General features: G+C 51.9%; 1 protein-coding gene across 6 annotated transcripts in view; it reads right to left on the bottom strand.

Annotated features, from left to right (window-relative positions):
• Positions 1-229: 229 nt before the first annotated feature.
• The window catches only part of RPH3AL (rabphilin 3A like (without C2 domains)), a 137,414-nt gene continuing 110,195 nt past the window's right edge, over positions 230-27,448 (bottom strand). For all 6 annotated transcript variants that reach the window (XM_042255481.1, XM_042255480.2, XM_042255483.2 and 3 more), the window contains 4 exons: positions 25,953-26,127; positions 5,010-5,123; positions 3,370-3,517; positions 230-1,341 (listed from right to left, as the gene is read on the bottom strand). In XM_042255481.1, the coding sequence (XP_042111415.1) occupies positions 1,338-1,341; positions 3,370-3,517; positions 5,010-5,123; positions 25,953-26,127 (441 nt within the window). In that variant the 3' untranslated portion in view covers positions 230-1,337. The remainder of the gene's footprint in view (positions 1,342-3,369; positions 3,518-5,009; positions 5,124-25,952; positions 26,128-27,448) is intronic.

Genomic DNA, 27,448 nt, shown 5'->3' with positions numbered 1-27,448 from the left:
ACTCATTTTGATTATTTATACATATACTTTTTATTCTTACATCAATGGCCTTGTTTTTCAATATTAGGTTTGTGAGTCCTTCTAAACCCTGCAGATCTAGTTTATTCCTTTTACTGAAGTTTAGCAAGTGTTCCAGCAACCACTGTACCATTTTTTTTTTCCCATCCGTTTCTCTACTTATGCATTTCAGACACACAAGTGATTGTGGCCTTTTGATCAACACACTGGCTCAATGCAAATCTAATCTTTATTGTTTTTATTCTGAAGCATAACTTGTCACAGGGAAACAGGACTTTTTTTTTTTAAACTGTCTGCCAGCAACAAGGGCAAAAGAGCTCATAGCAGGGGTCTGAGAGCCTGGAGAGGAAGGCCCTTCAAGGACCAGGCATGGGACAGGCAGGAAGGATGGGAGGGTATGGGCACCACACACGCGCGGGCACGTTCTCTCTCCTACAGGAAGGGTTTTCCAGAAGCATTGCCTGCACCCTGAATTAAGTGTTTTTCTGCCAAACCGAGCCTACGGAAGAAGAGTGAATTAATGGCTTGGGGAGCTTTGCGCCCCAGCATGGAACTCAGCTGAAGGCTGCTCTTTGGTGAACAAATTCAGTGTTCCCCAGAATCCTTTCCAGCCCCACCAGCCCAGGGGGAGGGCTTCTGAGAGACCTAACAGAGAGCCAAGTTCAAGAGCAGATCCTGGGTCAGGAGGGAGGTGACTGTATCCATGTCTGGGGGCTGCAGCAAGAGGGGAAGTGGGGGGTGGACCTCTCCTCCCACCTCCACTGGGCTCCTCTCTGGGGGCCATGCTCCTTGGGGAAGGGTCACCCTCAGGCCTGGATGTCTTCCTCCATGAATACAAATATGGAGAAAGCCCCACCTCTGAGACAGCAGTGCACATGGGAAGGTCCCACAGGTGGGTCTGGAGGCCCTTCCAGTCCAACCAAGACGACAGCAAACTTAAAATGAACACGGGAGTAGGCTGGGGAGAGGGAAGGGCAATAAATAAAGGTCAAGGTGGAATGGAGTGGCTGGGGCAGGGGTGGGGGGGCTCCCAGGAAAGAAGGGGTGCAGAAAGGCACTGGGTCTGGGGGAGCAGACTCAGCCCCCCAAACACTGGTTTGTTGAGTTAGAGGTCATGTCCGACAGGGCTGGTGGCCAAGGGCTCCAGGACTGGTCAGGAAGGAACCGGGAGGGGTCTGGCTCCAGCTCTCTCTCCCCCTCTCTCTCAAGCTCTTCCACTGGGAAGTCTGCCCCGTGCACCAAGCACACCTCTGTCCAGGGCAGGTGGAGCGGACCGTTGGAGGCCACGTCAGCAGCGGGGGCTGGCCCAGGTGTGCCTTTTACCTTTGAGAGAGAGAAAAGAAAGGCCACAGTAGAGTGAGCAGAAGCAGAGTCCCGCCCCAGGGACAGTGTGAACTTTGGGAATGGAATGCAGGAAGGTGGACTCCTTGCTGGAGCGACCAGCACCTGAAGCAGCCACCCTCTCTGAAACTAAGTGGGGGAGTGCTGGGGAGGGCTGGGGGCTGAGCCCTGGGCCAGCCCTGCTCTACTGACTCAGCCCTGCCGAGTCATTGCTGGCAAGTCGCCCACTCCCTGTGCTCCAGTGTGGCCATCAACCCCGGGCTAATCAACACAGGTGATCCTGGGATGCCAGCAGGAGCAAATGGACATGAGAGGGACCTCCTTGGTTGCCCAGTGGTTAAGACTTTGCCTTCCAAAGCAGGAGGTGCAAGTTCGATCCTTGGTTGGGGAGCTAAGATCTCACATGCCTTATGGCCTCCCCCCCAAAAATCAAAACATAAACAACGGAAGCAATATTGTAACAAGTTCAGTATAAAAATGGTCCACATTAAAAAGAAAACAACTTAAAAAATAAAAATTAAAAAAAGTGGATGTCAGAAGAGAAAACCTTCCAGGCCAGTCCTGTCCAAGTAAAACTTAAGCCCTGGAACCCTGTCCATGTGCTGGGCCACACGGCACACAGATCATCGGGCAGCCACTGGACATGTCCTGGAGACCTGTGCGGGTAGGTACCCCACGTGAACCCTGGAGCTTACCCTGCCCACAACCCGGGAGGGACACGACGTGGTCCCCACTTTAGTGATAATGCAACTGGGTGCCGAGAGATCAGATATTAGATCGAACCCTATGCAACTGCCAATATTTAACTACTTTTGATCTACAAAAATACAGTTGCATGTGGTTCGACCTGACGGTTTGCCCAAGTTCCCATGGGTATGGATGGCAGAGCTGGGGCTAGAGCTTGGGCCTGCTGGATTCCAAACTGCCCTCTGTGGGGGGCTGCAGGAGGCTAGGGGATGGGAGAGGACCCAAACCATGTCTGCGGTGCCTTCCCCTGAGACCTGCCCCCTCCATGTCATAGTCTGCCTCTCTTTCTCATGCTCACAATGAGGGGGAATGCGGGAAGGGGAGGGGGGTGAAGGAAGAGGGGATGAGGGCTCCCACTGGGTTTCCTGGTGGGTGACCCCACCCCACCAGGCTCCCTCAGTCGCCCCGCGCACAGCAGGGGCATCAGCTGCTCTGTTGACCCACACAGCGTGCGCCTGTGGATTCTCTGGCTGCGGAGGCACTTAGTCCAGCTGCGGCTTCTTTCTGGAAGGAGGCCAGGGGCCAATCCTGCACCTGCACGCTTTTCTCCCACTTGAGAGTGAGGACCCCCTTATCTCCCGACTGCATGATGGTCCCAGGCCAGCTGGGGCAGGTGGGAGCTTGGATTCTTGCCCTTGGCTCCCACACCCATCAAATGGGGATAATAAGCACCCTGACTTCTTGGCCAAGAGAATGAAAGTTGCCCTTGGATGTGCAGGGTGGGCCGGGCTCCACAGGTCCCGATTTCACCCTTCTTAGGATCTGGGACTGCTCTGGCCTGGGCTCTGTTTGGGGCAAGCTGATTCAGCTTCTTCAGTTATGTGGTAAGTTTCTGGAGGTCTCAGAAACTGTCCCCTACCACACCTGGCCCAGGCTGGGCACACCCTCTGGTGGATAGTAGGTGTTCTCAGGGTGGAGTTACTGTGACTCTTACAGGGATGGTGAAATACTTGGAAAGATTACATTTGATAAAACTGAGGATGCTAACAACCAGTGTTACTGAGAACAGACAGAGATGGTCAGCCTTGAGATCTGGGTCCCTCCCTTTGTTCATTGTGGGCGGGGATGGGTCTGGCTCGCCTGGGTTCCCCCAGCACCTGGCTCAGTGCTCAGTGAACAGGGGGGAATTGAAAACATCCCCCAGCGCTCCCCAGTGTTGGAGCACAGATGAGGACGAGGCAGGCTACACAGAGGGGAGCAGGCCACAGGGGTGGGGGGCAGACGGAGAGGAGGTGGGGGGTTGGAAGGTGGCTTAGTACTCACCGGGGCCCTTTGGGTCCGGCCAGGGTGCGGGGGCCCCCCTGTGGGTCGGCAGAGCCTGTCCCGGTCTCACTGGCCAGGCTGCTCTGGCTCCCCGAGAGGCAGCTGGCTGGGCGGGTGGGCCCCATCTTCAGTGACTCCACACTGCCACCTGCAAGAAGACCCCGTGATTGGCTCCGGGTTGGGCCCTTTGGGCCTTGAACCGAGACAGGGAAGAACTCAGCCTGGACAAGGGAGCTGATCTAGTCTCCTCATTTGGAATTGTGACCTGTATCTATGGGACTGTCCGCCAGAGCCCCTCCTCCCGAGAATGGCCATCGCCTTTTCCCCTATTCACACGGTTGCCATGGTCTAGTGGGAGCCCCACCCTTTGGCCGCTGCTGACTGGCCCACAATCTTACAAGGACAACTGAGTGGGCCCTTGGGTCATTTAACTAAGGAACAAGTAGTTACCCACATGAAAATGGACAATGCCCTCAGAGAAGGAGCATGTAGCAGGGGAAGTGTGTGTATATCTGTTAACACAACAAGAGGGACACTCACTGCTGCCTTTAGTAACTAAGGAATCCTCATTCAGACACAGTTGTTAGTCCCCGCTTGCTGAGAGAGCAGAAATGGGGTCCGCAAGACTCCACTCTGTCTTTCTGTCTCCTGGACCCGCTAGGTCACAGCTGAGAGTTGGTATGAAGAGAAAGGGAGAAGGCTATGGTGGTGTGGAGAGGGACGGAAGTATACAGCCTGCCCCGGAAACCAAGGCTGGCAGGTGAGTGTGCTCCACATTTTCCTAAGAGAGAATCTTCAGCTTAAAGGGGACTAGGAGGTCATCTGGTCCAGGGACAATTTAAACCCCATGCATCAGCCCTGCCTACTGACACTGATCACTTGGAAAACTCCATGGAGAAGGATTCTAAGGCCCATGTCAGGCTCTTTGGGAGAGAGTATCATGATCAACTAGTAATGTCTGCCATGGGCAGAGGCGCAGAAGTAAAAGTATGTGTGCCAGGCATTTGGCATCTCTTATCGAGTGCAGATGGCCACCCCTGCAGGAATGCCTTCCATATCAGTTCTGGCAGGAGATCACCCAGCTTTCCATTTCTTTTCAGCTTGGGGCAGTTATTGAAAAGCTTTCTTCTTATATACTAAGAATCAGCCTCTGGAAACATCTTGCAAATATCCCAGTTCTAACCTCTGGAGTAACTGTGAATGAAGCTGGTCCCATTCCTGGGAAGGCCCTTCATGCGTGGGAAGGAAAATGTGCCCCAGGCCTTCTCTGCGTGTACACCAGAGCCTCCCTTCCGTCTGTTCATGGTGGTTTTTTACTTTTGGCTGCTCTGTGCAGTTTGCGGGATCTCAGTTCCCCAACCAGGGATTGAACCCACCACAGTGAAAGCCCAGAATCCTAACCACTAGGGCACCAGGAACTCCCTTTTCCATCTGTTCTTGAGTGGCGCCAACCCTGTAGCTCCCAGTCATCCCAGCCAAAGGCCCACTTTGCCTCCTGGATCTAGAACCGTTCCACCAACCCCCACCAAGGAGCTGCTGGGAAGCAGAGGCCACAGGAGGAGGAGAGCCACCGCCCTCGGGGCTTGGGAAGCAAACAGTGCTGCTCCCTGCACTTCCTGTCAGCTAAGTCAGTCACTTACCTGACTCGCCCCAGGGTTTGTTGCCTTTCGGGTCCCTGACCCCCGCGGGCGGGAGTCTGTCATCCAGGCTGGAGGAGCTGAGGTCAGAGTCGCTGTCACTGTCGCTGGAAACCACTGGAAAAGAGACACCAGCACAGGAGGTCACCCCCCACTCACCCCCCACTGGCCACTGCCAGCAGGTGTGTCCTACAGAGGGGACCAGGGCAGGCCTCCTCCTCCTGCCAAGACGAGATGGCATGGGACCTCTGCCGGTCCTGGTGTTTGGAGCATGGGGCCGGCAGGGGACTCCTTTCTGCCAGGCAAAGAGGTGAGTGCCAGGGCAGCCCATCTCCACACGTCACCCCCTCCCTGGGGCTGGATCAGAAGCCTCTCGCTGGGAGGAGCCGATTATCCGCTTTGGTGCAGGCCCAACTACTCTGAAGCATGCACTTGGCAATGCTTAAAGGCATCCAGTGATGCCCTGCAGGAATAATTCCAGTCCTCGCTGACCTGACAGAGGGCTCCAGGCCCCTGACATTCGCTAACTAGCAGAAGCTTCGCAACAACTCTGCAAGATAGGAAATAGCATTGTCCCCATTTCCCAGGCAAGGAAACTGAGGCCCTTGACCATAATGGGATGCTTTCTCTGGTGGGCTGGCTCCACAGACTGTGTTTATAACCACTCTGATTCCACTGGGAGGACTGAACTCGGAGCCAGCAGGTCTGGGCTCTCATCCCAGCTCATCCAGTAACTCCCAGTGGGGTCTTGTGAACGCAGAAGGGAGCCAGGCTGGTGGGGCTGGAATCCCGGGAGAGGGGAGGGGAGGGGGAGCTCCCACGGTGAACACCCACTGCGGTAGAAACCCTCTTTTCTGGACTAAATGGGACCATATTTGGCTGGTTAGTCAACAGTGGGAGTCGTAATACAGGATCTATTCATACATTAAACACTCTAGTTTCATTTTAAGCTTAGAAATGTGCATCCACTTGCCAATCTTTTGATGTAGGGCTTGGGTGCTTCTTTGAGATCAGCCCACATGGTCTTTCATGTCTAAACTGCATCTATATTGCATTGCCTGTGATTCCCAGATTCCATTTCTTTAAACTGAAGCTGAGCTTAAGTGGCTCCAACGGTAAAGAATCTGCCTGTAATGCAGGAGACCCCAGTTCAATCCCTGGGTCAGAAAGATCCCCTGGAGAAGGGAATGCAACCCACTCCAGTATTCTTGCCTGGAGAATCCCATGGACAGAGGAGCCTGGTGGGCTACAGTTCATGGGGTCGCAAAGAGTCAGACACGACTGAGTGACTGACACTTTCACTTTAAAGACACAGCAAAGCAAGAGCCCAAACTCCCACCCTCCTCTACTTCTTCAGCCTCATCCCCAACAACTGTACAACCGGCTCTCCTGCCTGAGGCTCCTCTGGCCCCAGGCCACCTGGAGCTCCTGCCAAACTGTCAGCACCTCCTGCAGGGACTGGCTTTCCTCTCCCCAGAATTCCCTGCCCACCCTTCTCCTCCTGGCTTAGTTTGGGTACCGCCTCCCCCAGGAAGCCCTCTATGGTCTCCATCTGGTTGGCCGAACATGCTGTGTATTTTGCTACACTTGCAGCAACCAAACTTTCTGCTTTAAGTGTTGTGTGTGTGTTTTCCCCCAGCAGACTTGGAGGTTCCTGAAGGCAGGGGCCAAATCACATCATGACTGAGCCTAGCGTGCTTCTCCCACAGACCTGATCCTGGGGGTGGGGCAAGAGGAGTGCTAACAGTTTGTTTCCAGCTTTGCCTTCCTCTGTCTGCTTACGGGTTTTGCTCTTTCTGCTGTGCTTCTTTCTCTCCTCACCCTCGAGGCAGAGTTCTGCTTTGGCTTTTTGGGCTTTCCAGATCTAGAATCAAAAGGAGATGGAGACTTGGAGGGGTTGGGATCCACACGCCTGCCCCATTCGTTGTATTTGAGAAATGTAAGTAAAGGCCTGACTTATTTTGCAATTGCTTTTTAGGTCCCAGACTGAGTTTCTTTGATTAAGAATCCACTGAGGTCTGATTTTATGGGCATTCATTTTATAAGCATTTACGTATTTTTTGACTCATGCACTGACTGACTAACCGCCAACCCTGTGGGTCCCCAGACAAATGGAGTGTGAGGGGGCAGGAGTGAGCAAGCATCTCTCCTTTGGGGCAGATGCAAAGGGATCTGGAATATTCTGCCCCTGCCCCCAGCAGGAGGGTGTCCAGCAGCCTGTTAGGCAGCGGGAAGTCCCTGAGGAGAACACAGTGACTGATCTCCACACTGGTTTTCTCATCTCTCTGGTAGAGATGCTTACTCCAGTACTCTTGCCTGGAAAATCCCATGGACGGAGGAGCCTGGTAAGCTACAGCCTGTGGGGTCGCAAAGAGTCGGACACAACTGAGCAAATTCACCTTCACCTTCACCTTCATTCCTTCTTCCTGACGTGGAATGTTCTGTCTGCCCCATGCTGGATATGCTGGATCTTTGTAATTCTAGGGTGGAGTGGGAAATATGAGGCTGGGGCAGCAGGGGATAGCGGGACATGACATGGGGCTTCATGGTATGGAAATAATACCTGGATCCTTTGGTGCCAATAAGCAGGTGCTGCAGGGCATGACATACCAAGAGCTTCCAAGACTCCGGGTTATGGTGGCCAGCCCATTCACCCCATTCCTTCACTCCCTGTCCTATCATCTGTGGCACCTGGTCACAGTGTTGGGTTGAGAGTGGGCTTAAGTTGCAAGAGTACTGCTGAGCTATGTTGCAAGAGCGTGTTTTGCTGGGAGGGGTAGGTCTTGTCCAAAGCCCCAGCCCTGGAGGTGGGGCTCGGGCACCATGTTGCCTGGTTCCCATATGGTGCCTATGCTGTGCAAGGTTTAGAAAAAAATAAACCTCCCCAAGTGACAGTCAGTGGGCTTGTTCTTTGTCTCCTTTTATAGAACCCCAAGGGCCATAGCTGTGGAAGCGGGAGAACAGCCCTAGGTGACAACTAAGCTCACAAAGGTGTCGCAGAGCAGAGAAGCAGCCAGCAAGGCCGCATTCCTTTTGAATGCATCTCCCTTGGCTCAAGCATTGTTGTTCATTGTGTCTGGGATTTCAAGCAGGGGGCCAAGCCTCAGCTTAGAGGTCTCTGTGATGCAAACCCAATCCTGTTTCTAATCCACCCTAAAACCTCACTCGAAAGGAATAGCCCAAGGAAGTCAGCAGTGTTGACACCTGGCCTTGGCACTTACTGTCATTGGGAAAGAAAGATGCTGAAGAGACAATGTGGAGAACATCCCTGGACACTGCCCAATGCAAACACCATTTACCCCAGTTCTCCTCCAGCAGCAAAGGTAGAAGTTTTTCTTCCTCCTCCCCCTCCAAATGTCGCTGTAAAACCCAAACCTTGGTTAATTTGCCGTTCGATTGCTGTTGCCACCTTTCTCTCTACACGACAGCTGCAATCGTAAATCTTCCAGGTCTATTAACAAAGCTTTTAGGCTCATAAATCTTTTGGCCCTTGCTCCTCCATCCTCAAAACACTCTGTGTGTCTGAAGGCTGATTTTTTACCTCTAATTCCCCAAAGGCTGAGTCTAGGATGGCCTGGTTGGTGACAAGTGCTTGTATTCTGCCCACGCTTGATTTTTCAGGTTGAAAATGGGAAAACACCAGGGAGAAGACTGTCTTGATAGCTTCCTCAAAAAGGAGGTGTCACTAAGTGGATTCACTGGAACTCTGCCAGGAGGCAGGGAGGAGGCCCCCTCCTGCAGTGGCCTGGGCCCCTGGACCACTTGCTTGGGGACCTGGCATCCCTGAGATTTTCCCATCATGCCCCAGCAGGGCTGCCCCATTCTGCCTGGCTCTCATCCTCAGCAGCGGACAGCACCAGCGCCAGCCATGCTCACTTCTCTGGGTATTTTTTTTTCCTCTTGGATGGATTTGCAATTTGATTGTCACCATGGAAACTCAAGAGTTTTGGTACATGAAGGTGGGGGGAAGTCTTCCCTTTCGGAAAGTCTTTCCAACTGCTGCAAAGAACATGTGTGGCAGCTGCTGGCTTGTGGAGAAACCTCGCCTGCAATGGTCCAGGGTACAGGCAGGATGCTGGCTACGTGACCTCATAGCCCTGCACTAGGATTTAGTGAACCCGTTTCCTGGCTCTGATCTGCCACCCTCTCTCTTTGTGACCGTGGGGGTACCTCTCAGGGCTTCACCACACACAAAAACAGGCCAACCTAGACAGCCTAGACACTCTGGGTCTTGAATTCTAGGATTCAACTTCAGGTCAGCTTTGATCCATCAGTGGAGAGATCCCAGTGCCCCTCTCTGGCTGAGAGACAGGGGGGATGTGATTTCTGGGCTACATGACATCCGCCTGCCTGGCACAAGGACAACCAGCAGCCTGTGAGCTTGGGAGGCCCTTGTGAGTTGCTGCTGCTCTGCTTGGAGGCTCCCAAAGCCCCCAGAAATTATGGGAATTAGAGAGGAAGAGATATTTTCAGCAAACATTCTGCCAAGGCAAAGCAGATGGTGGAAAATTTTGCACGCTAAAAACAAAAAAAAAAACCCAACTTTTATTGTAAAGGAAAGATAAGGCCCCGGGGAATGCAGAGACATCCCCAATTAGCCTTACCCAGCCCACCAGGCTGGCGCGGCTGCAGAGAAGAGTCAAAAAGATGTCCCCACGGGGACAGGTGATGGCTGTGCCACCCGCAAGCGGGGCCAGGCTCGCAGCCCAAAATCCCACCAAGATGCCTCCCACGTCTGGGGCTCTGTTTGGCGGCAGCAGGAGGGAGGTTGTGGGGGTGGTGAAGAGGCACTGGCTCTGAGTCAGACAGTGTCCTGGCTCTGCCACTTGCCAGCTGTGTGACTTCGGGCCAGTTCCTTCACCTCTGTGCTTGGCAGGCTCACCTATGAAAGGGGGCAATGATGGATCCTCCCCTGGGTTGTTGTGAGCATTAGCAGAAATAACACAGACAGTGTCTGGCACATGGCAGATGCTTGATAGATGAACTATTTTATTTGGGGGGCATCCTGAACTCATGGCCCACACCATGTGGCATGGGGATGGCCTCTGGACCCAGCATGTTTGATGCCCAGGCCAACCTCACGGGGGTGGACTTTCCTTTTCTAGGGGAACTCAGATTTCCAAGTCGTGCTTCACGAGACATTGAAGGCTTCAGAGTCTGTCTGGAGGCTGAGCTGGATTGGAACCCAGGACTATCTGTGGCTGGAATCTCTACTCTTTCTTCCTCACTCAGGATGCAGGGTGTCCCTTGGTCTGGGCTTATCCCAAGGGCTCTGGCCCCCTGAAGGCAGGCCAGTTCATCTTCAGTCCCTTCAACATGCCTTTTCCCATCAGGCAGGAGCTGCCACGTGGGTGAGAAAAACACCTAGTTCACTCCCAACATCTAGGGTTGAATACTGGCTCTGCTTTGGACACTTCTGGACAAATACCGTAATCTCTCTGAACCTCAATCTTCTCATCTGTACAATGGAGATAATAACAATAAAATAAGATCAAGTAGGCTGTAATGCACTGCAAGTTTAAAAAGCTATTCGAGGGACTTCCCTGGCGGTCCAGTGGCTAAGACGCCTCGCTCCCAGCGCAGGGGGTCTGGCTTCAACCCCTGGTCAGGGAACTAGATCTCACATGCCACAACCAAGAGTTGGCAAGCCGCAACTAAGACCTGGGGCAGCCAAATTCGCTCATTCACGCCCAACTCTTTGCAACCCCATGGACAGCAGCACGCCAGGCTTCCCTGTCCTTCACTATCTCCTGGCATTTGCTCCAAGATCACATATGCTGCAACTAACGATTCCAGTCCTGCAATTAAGACCCAGCACAGCCAAATAAATAAATAAATATTAAAAAAACTATACAAGCCTATAAATATTTTTCAAAATGAGATTCCAATTCATCCTCTAGGAACCGACCCAAATCGTGCCTGTGTTGGAAAGTTTCTCTCGCCCAAGGATGGAAGACGGCCCCCAACCCTGCTCTCCCTACACCTGCTGGTCCCTCTCACACTCCCCACCCCCACCCCCCTGCCGGCATTGCACTGTGTTTCCCACAGATGCCTGCCTTGACTTGCCCAGTTCTACCAGAAACCCCTTAACGGCAGGGCCACATCTTAATCGGCGTCTGCCTCCTTCCCTCAGCCCCCAGTGCTGGGCCCTGGGCCAAGCGGGCACTCAGTAAATACATGTTGACTGCTTTCTGAAAAATCCTCCCCAGGAGAGGACATGGCACCCCACGGAGATGGCAGGACGGATGGTGGTCAGCGAGGTAGTGGCCAGCCAGCTGGGGCTGGGTGTTCAACCAAGCAGGTGCCTCCCCTCCCCAAAGGACACTTGGGTGGGACAAGCCAGGCGACAGGAGATAATGGCCTCAGCCGGAGCCAGGGATGGACTAATGGAGGGGGGCTGTCGGAGGCCGGTTGCCATGGACACGGGATGAGTGGGCTCTGGGGAGGGGAGCGTACTGTTCATGCAAAACCTTCTCTTCTTCCAAACCCGGGACCCAAGGATAGGTTCTCCCTTTGCTTCAGAAACTTCCCTCAGGGCCCTAGAGAGCAGGGATCTGAAAGGAAGAAAGAAAAATAGCCTCAAGCCCAGGGGGCCTGTCCTCCTAAGGAGGGGCTGATTGGAGTCAGAGAGCCTCAGAGTCTGCCTCCCTCCTGGCCTGGAGTCTGGAGATCCAGATGACCCTCCCTTGCCAGCTGCCTGACCACCCTGGGCTTCATTTCCTCCCCTCTGAGGTGGGATAGTTGCAGGACCACCATAGAGGGAGGGTGAGGCTGTGGGACCGCCTTCCTTGGTTCCCCTTCTAGGCTGCCCCCGGGATCTTACCAGGGACGGCCCAGACCAGGCCAGGAATTGAGAGTGGGGAGTGGAGGGTTTCTCCTGCTTGTTTATTCATTGCCACTGATTTTAATTAACTCCCTCTTTGGGGCTTGCAGAGAGACAGGAGGCACCAGATAATGAAGAAGAATCCTCTCCGATCGATAGAGATGTGGTCGCCAGCACTGACATCCTATGGTCCTGTCCTGGCTGGAAGCGCTCCAGAGAGAAGAGGGGAATGGACAGATGGAAGCTAAGAACAGATTCTGCCAGAGAGAACACAATACCACTACTCTGTAGCGGGGGTGCAGAGTGGTCAGGGAAAGAAGAAATCAGGGAGAGCTTCCTGGAAGAGGTGGAATTTAAAGATGAGCATGATTTTGGCAGGTAGAGATGTGCCAGGCATCCTGACAGAGGACAGGAAAGGCAAAGGCCAGGTGGTGGGCATCTTTGCGGCCAGGACAGGCTCAAGAGGAAGGTTCCAGACTCAGGCACTTAGGGGACGAGGGGCTGGTCTGGGTGTGGTCTGCAGTGCTTCCCTCTGGCCGGTTATTGCTTCTGATTTATGGCAGAGATGCAGCAAAGCGGGCGTGAACCTCCTGCTGGCTCCTCTGTGGGATATGAAATGTGCCTCATCCACTCCATGACATCATTCCTCTCTCTCTGTCCTTCTTGATGTCTCTCTGTGTCTCTGACTTCATCTCTTTGTGCCTCTCTTGCTGATGGTTTAAAAAAGTCTCTCTCTGCCTTTGCCTCTCTTGTGGGCCTTTGTGTCCCCACTGTTCCAAGTCTCTCTGCGTTGGTCTCTTGGTCCCTCTTCCCATTTTGGTTGGTGTCTCTCACTCTCCCGTTACTCTACCTCTCTGTCCACCTGTCTCTGGGTCTCTGTCGGGCACATCCCCTCAGAGTCTGGCCTCAGGGTGCGTCCCTCAGGTTCCCTCATCCTAGAATCTCAGCCCCTGCAAGGCCCATGGCATCTGATCTCAACCTGGGTGTGGGAAGGGCTGTCAGCTTTGCCCAGACTCCATATGGACGCCAGGGGCAACTCAAGCAGGGGCAGTCCAGCCCCTTTTTCCTCTATGAAGATCACTGGGCAGACAGACATTCTTTGCCTCTGCTGCCGAGGCTGGACTAGTGAGTAGGAATCAACCAGCCCCATTCGTGGGGCCTCCACCCTGTGATGGACAGGAGATCGGGGGAGAGGATGGCGGAGCCGAGCACAGCCAGCCCTGTTATCTCCGAGGGCTTTATTGGAGTCAGATGAGGCAGGCGGGCCCAGATTTATTCTCTTCACCCAGGTCCCCAAAGGCCAAGAAAACTAGAGCGAGTAGAATTAAGTTGTAGGTTCACACGGCAAGACAGGTGAGCAGCTGGAGAGGGGAGCGCTCTACTGCACTTGGCAAGACTTCTGCGGCCATCCAGGGCTTCCCAGGTGGCTCAGCGGTAAGGAATCTGCCTGCCCAGCAGGACATGTGGGTGCGATTTCTGGGTTGGGAAAATCCCTGGAGAAAGAAATGGCAACCCACTCCAGTATTCTTGCCTGGAGAATCCCATGGACAGAGGAGCCTGGCGGGCTACAGTCCATGGATTCTCAAGAGTTGGGCATGACTTCGTGACTATTATACGATAGCAGCAGCAGCTGCTGAGGACATCTGCTTAGCTAGAGCCAGGCTGCCTGGGGTGGGGCTGGGCCTTGCTCTCCCAATTCAGCTCAGATGGGGATTGTGGGGTTGGGGGGCGGCAAGGAATCCCAAGGCTTCACCTTGCAGCTGGAGTCATCCAATCAGCTGAGGCTGTCATTGGATTCGGACAAATTAGAAACGACACCCATGCCCCTGACCTCTGTGGTGTGGCTAATGAGGGCCTCCTGCTCTTGGGGAATCAAGCCCCTAGCCAGCGAGGACACCCAGGACAGGCCAGAGGGCTGCAGAGGCCGGGGTGGGGCACAGCAGTGGGAACAATGGTGGCTCCTGGCTGCTCAGGGCTCCTGTTCTGGGGGTGGCCCCTGCACCGAGCTAGCGTTTGGCTTCACCGAGGACTCTGAAGGTCAAGATAAATTAGTAACACATAGGCTTATCTTTCAAAATATAGCCGCGTAAGATGAGGCTAGGGCCTCTGTTTCCCTGAGACTTAGGAGAAGGGCAGAGTTTCCTGAACACCATGGGGATTTCTTATTCTGCCCATGCCAAGGCTACAAGGCAAGTTATCTGACCGTTCCAAGCCTTGGTTTCCTCTTCTGTGAAATGGGACAACAGTAGTGCCTCCAGTACAGGTATTTAGGGGGTGGGGCATTGATCACAGAATACACAAAACCCAGCATGGGCTGCAGTCCACGGCAGCTGAGGCCTGAGACCTGCTTCTCTCACCCGTAGGCCCGCGGCACCCAGGCCCTTATCTGAGCCTGGAGGAACCATGGCCGCCCAGAACGCCAACTGTCTGTGTTTGCGCCAGCAAGGTCCTCAGTGGGCTCAGGAGACTCAGCGCCACTCCCCGCTTCTCCTGCCCCCGATGGCATGGGTGCTTTACCTGTCCCCAAACGCCGAGTGGAAGCCACACACAGCACTGTCCAGCCAGGCCTTTTTACTTTCTGGACCCAAACCACAGACCTACACCATGAAGACCTGGGTCAATGGGGCCAGGCTGGACACACAGCGCCCTTCTCAGATTATTCAAAGGAGCCTCTCTTTTCTCTCCTCTCTGAACAGCTCTTTCTAGCTTATATCTGTCCGCGTATATCTGGTGGTTTTTATTATCTTCATACATGAAAAAACCCCAGGCACTTCCAACTCCCCAGGATGCTAGAACCCATGCAGGGTGTAAAACGAAGGAGACAGGGAAGGTGATGATGAAGCAGGAGAGACGATGCTGGGCACAGGACCGCGAGGGAAGTTCACAGGCACTCAGCGACTGTTTACCAGGAGCGCGGAGCGCGGGGTTGGGGTGGCGGGGAGGGAGGGGGTGCTGGGCGAGTGTGCCGGGATTTCACGGGCCGCACATAGCAGGACTGCGTGTGTGGGTACGCCCGCGTGTGTATGCACGTGTGTGTGTGCATGTGCGTGTGTGAGTGTGTGGCCATTGCTGAGATGGGGCTGGTCTTTCTGGTAGAGACAGCTTAAATATATAGTCTGAGAGCTGGTGTACCACCTACCAGAAATCTCTGCACAGAGTCTCATCCCCCTGGATTTAGGACGGTGACATGGGAAAGCTGGAAGAGCACAGACTCTCTGTCCCAGACCCCTTTGCCCCATCCTATGCATAGGGAAACCGAGGCCCAGGGAGGAAGGACTTCCAAAAAAGCCAAGTTTTCTGACCCAGGGGTCCCCGTTAAGACACAGGAGCTCAGGACTTCCCTGGTGGTCCAGCGGTTAAGACTCTGTGCTCCCAATGCAGGGGGCCCGGTTTGGATCCCTGGGTGGGGACCTGGATTCCATGTGCTGGAATGACGATTTCTCATGTTGCAAGGAAGATCAGAGATCCCGTGTGCCACAACTAAGATGAGACGCAGACCCAAAATTCCCTGGGTCTGGAAGATCCCCTGGAGAAGGGCATGGCAACCCACTCCAGTATTCTTGCCTGGAGAATCCCATGGACAGAGGAGCCTGGTGAGCTACAGTCCATGGGGTTGAAAAGGAGTCAGACATGACTGAGCAGGGAAAACAAAACAAACTGCCTCACCCCTCCCCTCACAAAAACCCTGGGGCTCTGCAAGGCCTGACCTCTAAAGTTCTTATTGACAAGGCTCTGGGGGTGATGGTGGTGGGTCCCCTCCCCAGAAAGCACAGAACCACTGTGGGCAGGATTTGCAGAGTTCGATCAGAAGGAGGGACCCACAGACATGACCTGGTCAGGCTCCTGCCTTCCTCTGGTCAGGTGAAGGGGCAGTGAGTGAGGCAGGCTGGATGTGAGAACTCTCCACTTCTACGGAGACGTGTGCCCGCTTTTTTTGGCAACGGGTCTAACTTCTATTCTCTCACTTTCATAGGGATGTAGAAACAAGAACGATTTCACTTTCTTCAGATTAGCCCAGCGAGGGCGATGATCAAAGAGCATGAGAGATGGGCTTCCCTGGTGGCACAGTGGATAAGAATCTGCCTGCCAACGCAGGGGACACAGGTTCGATTCCTAGTCCAGGAAGATTCCACATGCTGCAGAGCAGCTAAGTCTGTGCACCACAACTACTGAGCCTGTGCTCTAGAGCCTGGGAGCCGAAACCACTAAGCCCGTGCGCCGCAGCTCCTGGGGCCCGCCCACCCGCCTGCCCTACAAGCAGCAAGCCGCAACTCCTGAGCCCGTATGCCTAGAGCCTGTGCCCTGCAACAAGAGGGGGCACCACAGTGGGAAGCCCACGTGCCGCTCTAATTAGAAAACCCACATGCAGCAAAGAAGACCCAGTGCAGCAATCAAAACACAAAATAACAGTACCAAATATCTAAAAAAAAAAAAAAAAAAAAGGCACTAGAGACAATAGGGAGGGGTGGAGACTGTGGCAAACCAGAGACTGCAGGGTCTGTGTGAAGGGGGAACTGCCATTTAGCCTGTCCAGTTTATCCAGGGAAGGGCAGTATGGCCAGACCTTCTGCTTTTCAAAAAAGAAGCCAGAACTCTATTCTTTTCATGAGAATTCTCCACCTTTTAAAAAATGTTGTCGATAAATTTAAAGCAGTGAGTCAGGGGGAGTCACTGTTCCACCAGTTTGCGACCTACAATACCAGCAAATGTCCAAGCCTCCCAGGACAGACGGCACCTCGCCTCCAAGTACAGAAGCCCTCCCTCTCTGCTCTGCCTGCTTCTCTGAGCCTCAGCCAGCCTGCCTCCCCCACCTCCCCGCACACAACACGCATTCCCAGCTGCTCTGAAGGCTGCAGGGAGTCCACGCACCGCATCCAGGCTGATGTGACAGAAACAGCAAGTCCTGAATCTGCTGAGGAAACACTGGCGATGACTGAGGGGTGGGGAGAGGGCAGCTAAGTGCCCCCAAGGAGCTTCCAAAATGCTAATTTCTCAGGAACAGAGAAAGAAGGAAGGCAGCATAGCAACAACTGGCTCTGGGCAGTGAGCAATCCTGTCTGAAAATAAAACAGTTTACAATCCACAACCGTGGCTCATTAAGAATGAATGGATCTACTGGTATAAATAGCATGCTGTGTTAAGAAGTCAGGAAACAGCATATGCGTTTGATGGAAAAACGGCTGCCACGAAACTGTTTATTAGCTCAGCCGGCTACAGCTCTGTGTTAACGAGACAGAGGTCTCAAGTTCAAAGCTGAGTGGCTGCCTCGATCTTGGGCCATGGAATGTGTCTCCATTCCCCCAGTCCTGGTCACAACATGGGGGCCTAGCTCTGGATACGTAGTAACAAGCCTACAGTAAGCTTCTCCTAGTGTCTGAGCTGTAGTATCCCTAGTAAAATATCCAGCCTCTGTTTGAACGCTCCCAGTGACAAAGAGCTCACTATCCTGTAAGATACAAAACACCCAACTCTGTGGTTCAATGGCTATCGAGCAACAGAGAGTAATTTCCCCCTGCTCTGTTCCAGCTCTGCTTGTGGGGAAAACAGCCTCAAATTGGGCCTCACTGGCCACACCGTCTATAACAGCTGACGGGATGCAGGCTAGACGCATAAACAGCAGCCTGAGCAGAAGGGAGCTGGGCCGATCACATCCTCCCCGAGTGTGGACACGGGGTCCTGAGAGCAGGAGCAGAGGCTGAGACTGCAGGGTGTGCAGACTTACAGTCGTGTCCAACTGCTGGGCGAGCAGAGGCTGGGGCATGGAGCTGATCTCAGTGTTCCCTGAGCAGCAGAGGCAGCTGCTACTCTGAGCTCTAGCACCACAGGCCTGGAAAGACCTTCCTGTCCACCCCTGCTTCCGGAAGGCCTTCCTCAGCAGCCTGCCAGCAACCCCTGACTTGAGCTGTCCTTTGTTGTCTCTGTTCTCAGCAGCCCAAAACCCTCGAACCAAGTCCAGGAGCGGAAAGCCAGCGTGTGTGGCAGGAGCGTGGGCTGGGACTTAGGAGCCTGGAGCCCATGTGGCCTTGGGCAGATGTCCCCCTCCTCATCCACCACTCAGAGTCAGTTTCACGTCCATAACTGCCCCACTGGCTGTTCGGAGCATCAGAGGAGATAATGGCCGTGAGGCAAGGAGCCCTGGCTGAGGCCAACACAGCACCCCTGACTCGGCTTCTCCAGGCGGACAGGAGATGGCGGTGAGAGGGCGGAAGGATTGGCTGAGGGGTCATTCAGGAAGGGTGGCCCCAGGCAAAACATTTGTGGTTGAGCTGAATCAGACCACTCAACCCAAACAACCCCAAAGCTTGCTTTCACTGGACCGCAAACACAGAACACAGTTTAGAATTCTAAAAAAATTTGTTTAAAATCTAGCAAACCAATGAAGTGATAAGGAAACTCTGATTTTTCTTAAAACTACCCACCTGGAACAAATCTGAAACTCAATGTACTTTTCCAGAATAGACCTTGAAGGGAACCCATGTGTTATTCTGTTCAATTCCATCCAGAAAGGCTGTACTCTGCTCAGGGGAATGATGGGGAGGGGGTGGGAGGGCTCTCGTGGAGGGTCCTGGGAGGGATTGTGACCCAGGCCTCAGCAGGGAGGGGAAAATGAGTTTGCCTCATGGCTACTGGGAGCTCAGGCACCCGTCGGCTCAGCTGGGGCTTTCCGGGGTTTAGGGAGGCAGGCAGAGTAGAAAGGCCACCCTGATCTGGCCAGGCCACAGGGGAGTTATGAAAGCTTTAGGTGATGGGGCCCTGGCCCCAGGAGAGGCAAACACAGCAGAATCTCACTGATCCAGGGGTTGGTGCCCTAGGGCCTTGGCTTGCCAACCCCCGTCTTGGAGAAGCACACACATCCCAAAAAACCCTCAGAGCAAGCGCTGTACGGACTGGAGACTTGGCTTCCCTGGTGTCTCAGAGGGTAAAGATTTTGCCTCCAAAGCAAAAGACTTGGGTTCCTGGGTTGGGAAGATCCCCTGGAGGAGGGCATAGCAGCCCACTCGGTATTCTTGCCTGGAGAATCCCATGGACAGAGGAGCCTGGTGGGCTATATAGTCCATGAGGTCTCAAAGAGTCAGACGCGATTAAGTGACGAACACTTACTTATGTGGGGCTTCAGCTCCAGCCCCACCCCATCTCAGGTGTTCAGTAACTGCTGGGAAAGGTGGGCAGGGCAACCACAGAGCAGACGCAGGGCAGTGCTGTCTCCTAGTCACACACTGGGGGATGAAGACAAAAAGCCCCATCACATTAAGTATTCTCAGCACTGGAGGTGAAAGTGAAAGTGAAGTCGTCCAGTCGTGTCCAACTCTTTGCGGCCCCATGAACTGTAGCCTACCAGGCTCCTCCATCCATGGGATTTTCCAGGCAAGAATACTGGAGTGGGTTGCTATTTCCTTCTCCAGGGGATCTTCCCAACCCAGGGATCGAACCCGGGTCTCCTGCATTGTAGGCAGATGCTTTACCGCCTGGAATACTGGAGGTAGAGACATACAAAATCCTGAGAAAAACTGCCACATTTAATGACTTCAGCCAGATCAATTCAGCTCTCCATCAACAGGGAATCAGGCTCCTCCAGCACAGGTACCAGCCTACTTCTATTATGATGCAAGGTTGCAGAAGCAAAAAGCTTAATTTTCTAGCCTCTTTTTTTCTTTTCTTTATAGTGATGGCTGGAACTGTAGCAACCATCTTGTGGGAAAGAGCACAAGGGAAAGAGCAAGAATTACAAAGACATCTGTCCTGACATAACTGAGCTGCTGAACCAAAGCCTCAGCTGCTTCCTCTAAGCTTTCCAGTGTACAAGAAAAAAAAAGAAAGTAGTCCCTTATTTCCCAAATATGCCAGATTAATATCCCCATTCCCAGCAAATATCTTTCCATACATTGCTCCAAAGTGAGAATCCAGTTGAAAGGAAATAAGCCTTCAAAAGATGTGGCCCAGCTCTAAAGGGATTAAGACACAAGAGCCCACTGTACCATTTCTACCATTTACATACTATATTTCACAGAGGAACAAAGGGACCTGGGAGGCACAAAAACTGACTGTATTTTATTGCTGCCATAAACTTGGAGCAATGACCTGCCAAGGGAAAGTAGTGTGTTGCCCACACCCCAGCTGGATTGATCGGGTGGGAGGGTGGAGCTCTGCCCCCAGAGGCAGCCAGGTCAGACCCAGGGCCAGTCACAGGGGGAACTCAGGACACACTGTTTCTCATCCCATCCTGGAGAAGGGATGAACGTCCTGCTACGAGTAAGCTTGTATGGGGCTTGCCAAGGGGTTCTGCAGGCGAGTCCTTGACCAAAATCAACACCCCGTGTCCGGAGGAGGGAGAGTGTAGCAAACTCAGGGAGTCAGCCCACCTGTCCTGAGGCACCAGCGCTCTACCAGCTCTGAGTTTAACGCAGAGGAAAGAAACCCTTCATATCTTTCTCTGACACATCCTTTGTGTTATTTTTAACATTTAGACCTTTAATCTGTCTGCACTGTGTTTCTGGGTACACACAGAATGGGATGGGAATCTAATTATGCTCGCCCTGCTTGTTAAATAAACCAGTTATTTTCCCACTGAAATGAAAAGCTACCTATCTTCAGCTTCCATACATCCTTAGCTCTGTTATTTTTCTATTCTGATCCACTTATCTATATAAAATAGATATTCTATTTATTCTGGTAACAATATCATACTGTTTCTCTTGATTATAGTAATCTACCTTTTGGTTATAGTAACTCTTTAAAAAATTGAAGTATAGCTGACTTACAATGTTTCAGGTGTATAGCAAAGTGATTATATATACTTTTTCAGATTCTTTTCCATTATAGGTTGTTACAACTGTGCTATACAGTAGGTCCTTGTTTATCTATTTATCTTGAAGGACTGGCCCCAGGTAGCAGAGGAACACCAGTGCCAACCCAGTCCTACCTCTTACTTCCCTCACAAACCTTGTGATTGTCCAAGGAGCTTATTTTATTTTCAGTAGCTCCCAGTGTTTGGAGGTGTGCCAAGACCACTCCAATGGAGAGGATTAGTGAGCACCTAGATCAGGCTGATTGGAAGGCACACCTGCAGGCAGCAGGTTTTAAAGTATGCAAATAAGTCCTGAGGGACTGCAAGCAAAAGGTCCTGTTGGCCACCAGAGCCTTGGGGGTGGTGGTGGGGGGGGGAAGGCACCTGCTGGCTTTAGTAGGGAGGACAGGGCACAGGAAAGTGTCAAGTGGACCAGGGAGATGGCAGTTGCCCGGAAAAGGCGGTAAGAGCTAGCAGTGTGTATTTGTTAAACCCAAATCCCCACATTATCCCTCCCTACCTTTTCCCCTTTGGTAACCGTAAGTTTGTTTTTTATGTCTGAGCGTCTAAGTTTGTTTTCTATGTCTGTGAGTCCATTTCTGGTTTGTAAATAAGTTTACTTGTACCATTTTTAGATTCTACATATAAGTGAACTTGTAGGATATTTGTTTGACTTCATTTAGAATGATAATCTCTAAGTCCATCCATATTGCTGCAGATGTCATTATCTCATTCTTTTCTAAGGTTTAGTGATATTCCACCCTATGGCCTTCGATAAGATTCTGTAATTTTCTCTGTGTTTGAGTTATAGTCTTTAAAAATTTGTTTCTTGACATTTTACAATTTTTGTTGCAATTATGAATGGATTTTTCCATTTCTACTTCTAATAAGTATAGTTTAAAATTGTTGATTTTTTGCAGCAAATGGTTCACACCAACAGTTGCACAGTAGTTTGGTGTAAACTATTGATTTTCTTTCCGTCCTATCACTTTCCAGTTGTCTCATTAATGCCAGTGGGTTGTTTTTGTAGATTACCTTGATTTTCTTGCATACAATTACATCATCTACAAATAAGATAATTTTTTCTCTTTTTTGGCTGCACCCTGTAGCTTGCAGGATCTTAGTTCCCCAACCAGGACTGAACCCAAGCTCTTTGCAGTGGAACTGAGGAGTCCTAACCACTGGACCACCAGGGAATTCCTGAGAATTTTTTCTTTTCCAATAGTAACAAGTAATTTTATTTTCTTGCCTTATTACTTTAGTTAAATACTACAAAATACTGTTGAATGATGGTGATGATGGAGGTATTTTTGACTTGTTCTTTGATAGAACATGGCTTCTGTGCTTTATCAGTTAATGTGATACTTGGTGCTACATTTCTGCTTTTTGGGTAAGTTTTGTCATATTTAAGTATATCTTTTTATTCTCACATTATTTAAACTGTTTATTTAGCAATTTTTTGAACCTTAGGGAGAAAGACATTTAAAAATAAGCTAGAGCCACAAAACAAAACAAAAAGACATACTTAACTTCACAAAAATGAAAAGAAATTGGTTTTAAATGGTAAAATACAATATATATGGAATCTAGAAAAATGATGCTGATGAACCTATTTGTAGGGGGCAATAGAAATGCAGACACAGAGAGCAAGCTTGTGGACTCAGCAGAGGAAGGAGAGGGTGGGGTGAACTGAGAGAGCAGTATTGCAGCATCTACGCGACCATATACAAAGACAGCCAGCAGGAACTCACCCTCTGAGGAAGGGAGCACCACCCAGTACTCTGCGCCAGCCTAGAGGGGTGGGATGGGGAGGGAGGTGGGAGGGACGCTGAAGAGGGAGGGGACATGGCTGATTCATGTCAATGTAAGGCAGGAACATTGCAAAGCAACTATCCTCCAATTAAAAATAAATGTAAAAAAAAGAATGAAAAAAATGGCAAAATGCTATAAGGCTAAAGTCAAACAAAATGTAAAGTCAAGGAGAAAAATATTTGCAACTCATTTAATATCCCTAAGGAACATCTATTAATACAAATCAGTAAGAGGAAATAAACAACATAATAAAAAATGAGCGGTGAGTTTAAACAGCCAATTAAAAAAAGGGAAGCTTAAATATCAATAAATTATAAAGATACGGAGAGATAGTCAAATGTAGAAATTTTAAAAATGCAATATCATTTTTCATCTAGTGTATTGGGCAAAATGATAAACACCAATAATATTTATGGCAGGCAAGGATTCAGGTATAAATGGGCACAAAAGGCTATCATTTTCAGAATATAGTCTGGTAATGTCTGTTGAAAATTAAAACACACAATTTGTTTTGGAGTACCTGCCCCATGGAAATAGAAGCATCATATACACATAAGGACGTTTCAGTATTGCTCACAGAGGCAAAACGCCAGAAATCATCTGAATGCCCATCAATAGGTGAATAATTAAATCACAATATATAATATATGATTTTACGCAGCCATTAAAAAGGATACAGTAAAATCTATATCTATTGACCTGGAGGGATGCCCATGATATTCTTTTAAGTGAGAAAAAAACCAGCTTGCAGAGTTATGGGTAAGAGCCTATTTTTATCGTTAAAAACAAAACAAAAAATAACTCTATAGCAAGTATATGGTGGTAGGACAGGGAGAAAGGGGTTTGGAGATGATGGCAGGCAGAACAGATTTTAATTTTTCATTGACTTTTGAATTGTTTACACTTGTTAAAAATATATCAGGTCTGCTCATGTATTTAAAAATTAACAAAGAAAATCTGAAGGAGGAAGAAAACGAAGCTGCCTCAGAAACATCAATACATTTCACTTGATTGCTCTGTGGACTGCAAAGTTCATGGCTTCTGTCTATCGATTCGCCTTTCTCCTCCAAGCGAAGTGCACCGGTGGGGGGGAGACATAAGTGCACCAGCCCCAAAGCAGAGAGAGAGAGACAGACAGAAGAGAGTGTTAGGGAGGGAGGGTCAGAGAGAGGGAGCTGGTGTCACCTCCACATCAGGGACTGTGGGGCGGGAGGGGATGCTGTCTTTGGGGACCCCAGAGACAAGAGCCCCAGAAGAGGGCTGCCTCAGGGGGGCAAGGTGGTTTTCACTGACTCGACGTGTCTCCAAAGAATTGACGCTTTCAAACTGTGGTGCTGGAGAAGATTCTTGAGAGTCCCTTAGAGAGCAAGGAGATCAAACCAGTCAATCCTAAAGGAAAGCAACCCTGAATATTCATTGGAAGGACTGTTACTGAAGCTGAAGCTCCAATACTTTGGCCACCTGATGTGAAGAGTCAAAGACCCTGATGCTGGGAAAGTCTGAGGGCAAAAGGAGAAGGGATCGACAGAGGATGAGACAGTTGGATGGCATCATGGACTCAATGGACATGAATCTGGGCATACTCTGGGAGATGGTGAAGGACAAGGAAGCCAGGGTGCTACGAAGGCCAGACTTAGCAGGCAGGCTCCAATCTGGACCACAGACTGCAGCTCTGGCCCCAGCCCGCTGCCTGGCACCCAGGATCACTGACAATGGGGCTGCAGGTGGCCACTTTCCTATACCCTTATGGTCAGGGAGCCTGGGGGTTTTCTTACCTGGTCTGTAGAGGGAGGCCACGTTCATACTGGAGTAGACAGGTGACCTCCATGTTGCCTGGCCTGGCTTTGCTGCAAACTCAGTTAATAAGGGATGCCAGATCCAAGTGTGTGGGCTGCTGGCCTCCTCGCCCACATAATTAAAAGGCCATCTGTGTGTCTGTGTGGCTGAGGAGAAGACAAGAGAAGGTCTTGCCCTTCCCCAGGGATGTGTGTGTTTGCGTGTGTGTGCACATGTGCACGTATGTGCCACACCAGGGCTGGAGCAGACAGGGCAGAGAGTGCCCTTTGGGGTAAGGTCTCAAGGCCTCTCCTCCTCAATCTGTGGGAAGCAACACTCCGGGCCTGCACTCTCCACAGCCTTGTCTCTTTCCTCGGTCACACAGACACACCCACCTGGGCTGGGGCAGGAGAAAGCCCCAGCGCTGGGGGTGGAAAAGGAACTCCTCTCTGCCCACTGCCCCCTGCCTGCCCAGGCCCCACCTGCACTCGCCATGGTCCCCATCAAGACTCATATGTGGCGGCAATGGGCAGTGATGGCAGGGAAGGCCAACTCATGGGAATTAAAAATGCAAACAGTCCAGGAGAATTAGCCAGGAGGGCGCACTGCAAAAAGCCAAGTGATGCTGATAAAAAAATGTCTGGAGAACCGAGGCTGAGCTGTTAATGCTGATTATGTCTGGAAGGGCTGACCTCCAGGGGATTTTTACCTTGTAAATTATACCATTTGACAACTCTCAAAATTGTGTAATAAACACGTCTTACTTTTGTAACAAGACAATCAAAGTCCAAACGATATGAAGACTAATGCCACGTCATAATCCAAAGACAGAGATGTTCGAGAGCCACTCAAAAGCAGCTGCCAGGCCCACTAACTTGGGTCCATCGCCCCCCAGGGTCAGGATAAGCCCTCATCCCTCCGGCCACCGTGTCTCCTGCAGGACCTTAGACTCTGAGTCTTGGGCTAGAACTTGGGCACTTCCAGGCACAAGGAGCCAGAGCCCCAAGGGCAGGACCTCACCTTCCGTTCCCAACTTTCCCACACCCAACTCAGACAATCCCTCCCCTTCTCTGGGCCTCAGGCTACTCATCTATAAAATAGGGCTACAAAATTGCTGCCCTGTCCGCTTCTGGAGCCTGCTGTGAGGCCAAGAGCTTTGAAAATGGAACTGCAAACAGTGCAGCGCCATGCAAGCAGTGGAGAGCCACCCACCACGCCTGGCGCTGCTGCCGAGACCGCGATGGCGGCCACTCCCCTTCCGATGCTGGCCACTTAGGGCACACCCGCATCAGCTGGCCACCACAAACACCACGGGGCCCTGGCACACTCTCTCTTTGCGTTTCAGGACCAGGGAAGCCAGGCGCCCCTTTCTCTGACACATAAGACAAGTGATGAGAAGAGATGGTACACATCTGCCTTAGAAAGATACATTTTCATTCTTTGTAAGAAACCTCAACTGACATCACATTTCTTCACACACCCACAAGCACTGTTCACAGCAGCCCTGCCCCCAAATTCGCGCTCGGCTGTGACACGGCCCGCAGAGGCCCCTCCCACTGGAAGCAAGCACCCTGCTGAGGTCCAGCTGCCCATGTGGTGCAGATAGAGCTGAGGGCACAGAGAGGGACGCAGACCAGTGTGAGCTGCGTGGGGGTGTGGCAGGCGCTGGCTGGCGCCCGAGGCCGCGCTCGGCTGGTCGATGAGCCGAATGTTGGCTGCCGTCCCGGGAGAGGGGCGGTGGGGGCCTTACCTCTCCCTCGGGCCCAGGTATAGACGCGGCTGATCTCAGTGCTTCTGGGCTCTTGCTCTCCTGGCTCCACAGGCAACGGTCGGAAGGAGGGGTGATAGGCCTGGCCGGGGGTCTTCAGGGGCAGGATGAACTTGGGGATCCCTTTGTAGAACCAGGCCCCCGACCTCTTCCAGACCTGGTGGGGGGAGACATCGACTCAGAGCACAGGATACAGAGCACCCTTCCCTGTGCCATGCGCCCCCTAACCCCCGAGCCAGCCCTCCCTCCCAGACGGCGTGCAAGAAGCCATTGCCTCCCTCCTGCCCGCCCCTTCCCCTTGAGATTCTGGGCAGAGACACAAGAGGCGGGAGGAAGAGCCGGGCTGGCCACAGCCTGGTGTGGGCTGCGGTTTTGGAGAGCTTCTTGGGAGGCGGTCATCCCTGTACAGGGCACAGACGGGCCGGAGCTCAGAGTGAGCCACAGATTAGAATTCAGAGCAGAGACTGCAGTGAGGTCCCGGAACCCTTAACATCTGCTTCAGAAAACGTCAAGTGCTCCGTAATCTCTTTCCTGATGAAGGAAATGCCTTCAGGGTATTTGTAAGAAGAGTAGGAGTGTGTGAAGGAAGGCCCTGACCTTTTCGGAGGAGAGGAACCTCTGACCCTTGGGGGTCAGAGCAGCCATGCTGGGTTTGAATCCTGGATTTGTCGCCCCGTAGCCCGAAGATCTGGCCCCAGTTTCCTCTTCGGTAGGTGGGAGGCAGGAGCGGCGCTGGCTCCCAGGGCGGCCAAGAGGGTCAGGCTCACGTGTAAACGTAAATCCCCACAAGCCGGGGCCGGGCACAGAGCAGCCACTCGATAGACATGGTGCCCACGACCCTCATGGTCACCCTCCTCCTCTCATCTGACGCACGTGCAACCAGGGGATCCAGAGGGACAATCTCACCTCAGAAGACCAGGACTTCCCTGCTGGTCCGGTGGTTGAGAATCCGCCTGCCAACGCAGGGGACATGGGTTCGATCCCTGGTCCAGTAAGATCCCACATGCCGTGGGACAACCAAGCCCACTCGCCATAACTACTAGAGCCTGTGCTCCACAACAAGAGAAGGAGAAGCCCGAGGCCTGGAACTGGGGAGGAGCCCCCATGCGCCATAACTAGAGAAAGCCCGTTCACAGCATTGTTAACCTGGCGTAGTCAAAAATAAATAATAATTTTTAAAAAACCAGAAGACCTCGTTCTCTGGAGGACAGCGTTTCCCACCCCCTGACCCTCTGCACCACCCTGCTTCTGCGGGGCGTTAGCAGGGGCTGGGCCAAAAACAAACAAACAAACAAAATAAAGAAGAGTCCCTGATCACGCACCACATACTGTACAGTGGGAAGCACTCAATTAAACCGAGCTGCTGCAGCAGGACTTCTCAGAGCCTTTAACACGCAAAATGTGCACAACGATCTCCAACAGGGCAAAAGGAGACGTAGTGCTTCCCACATGGAGCCTACCCAGCAAGTTTTCCTACA

Source organism: Ovis aries, chromosome 11, assembly GCF_016772045.2.
Source record: "Ovis aries strain OAR_USU_Benz2616 breed Rambouillet chromosome 11, ARS-UI_Ramb_v3.0, whole genome shotgun sequence".
NCBI lineage: Eukaryota > Metazoa > Chordata > Mammalia > Artiodactyla > Bovidae > Ovis > Ovis aries.
This window is presented reverse-complemented; position numbering and strand designations above follow the sequence as displayed.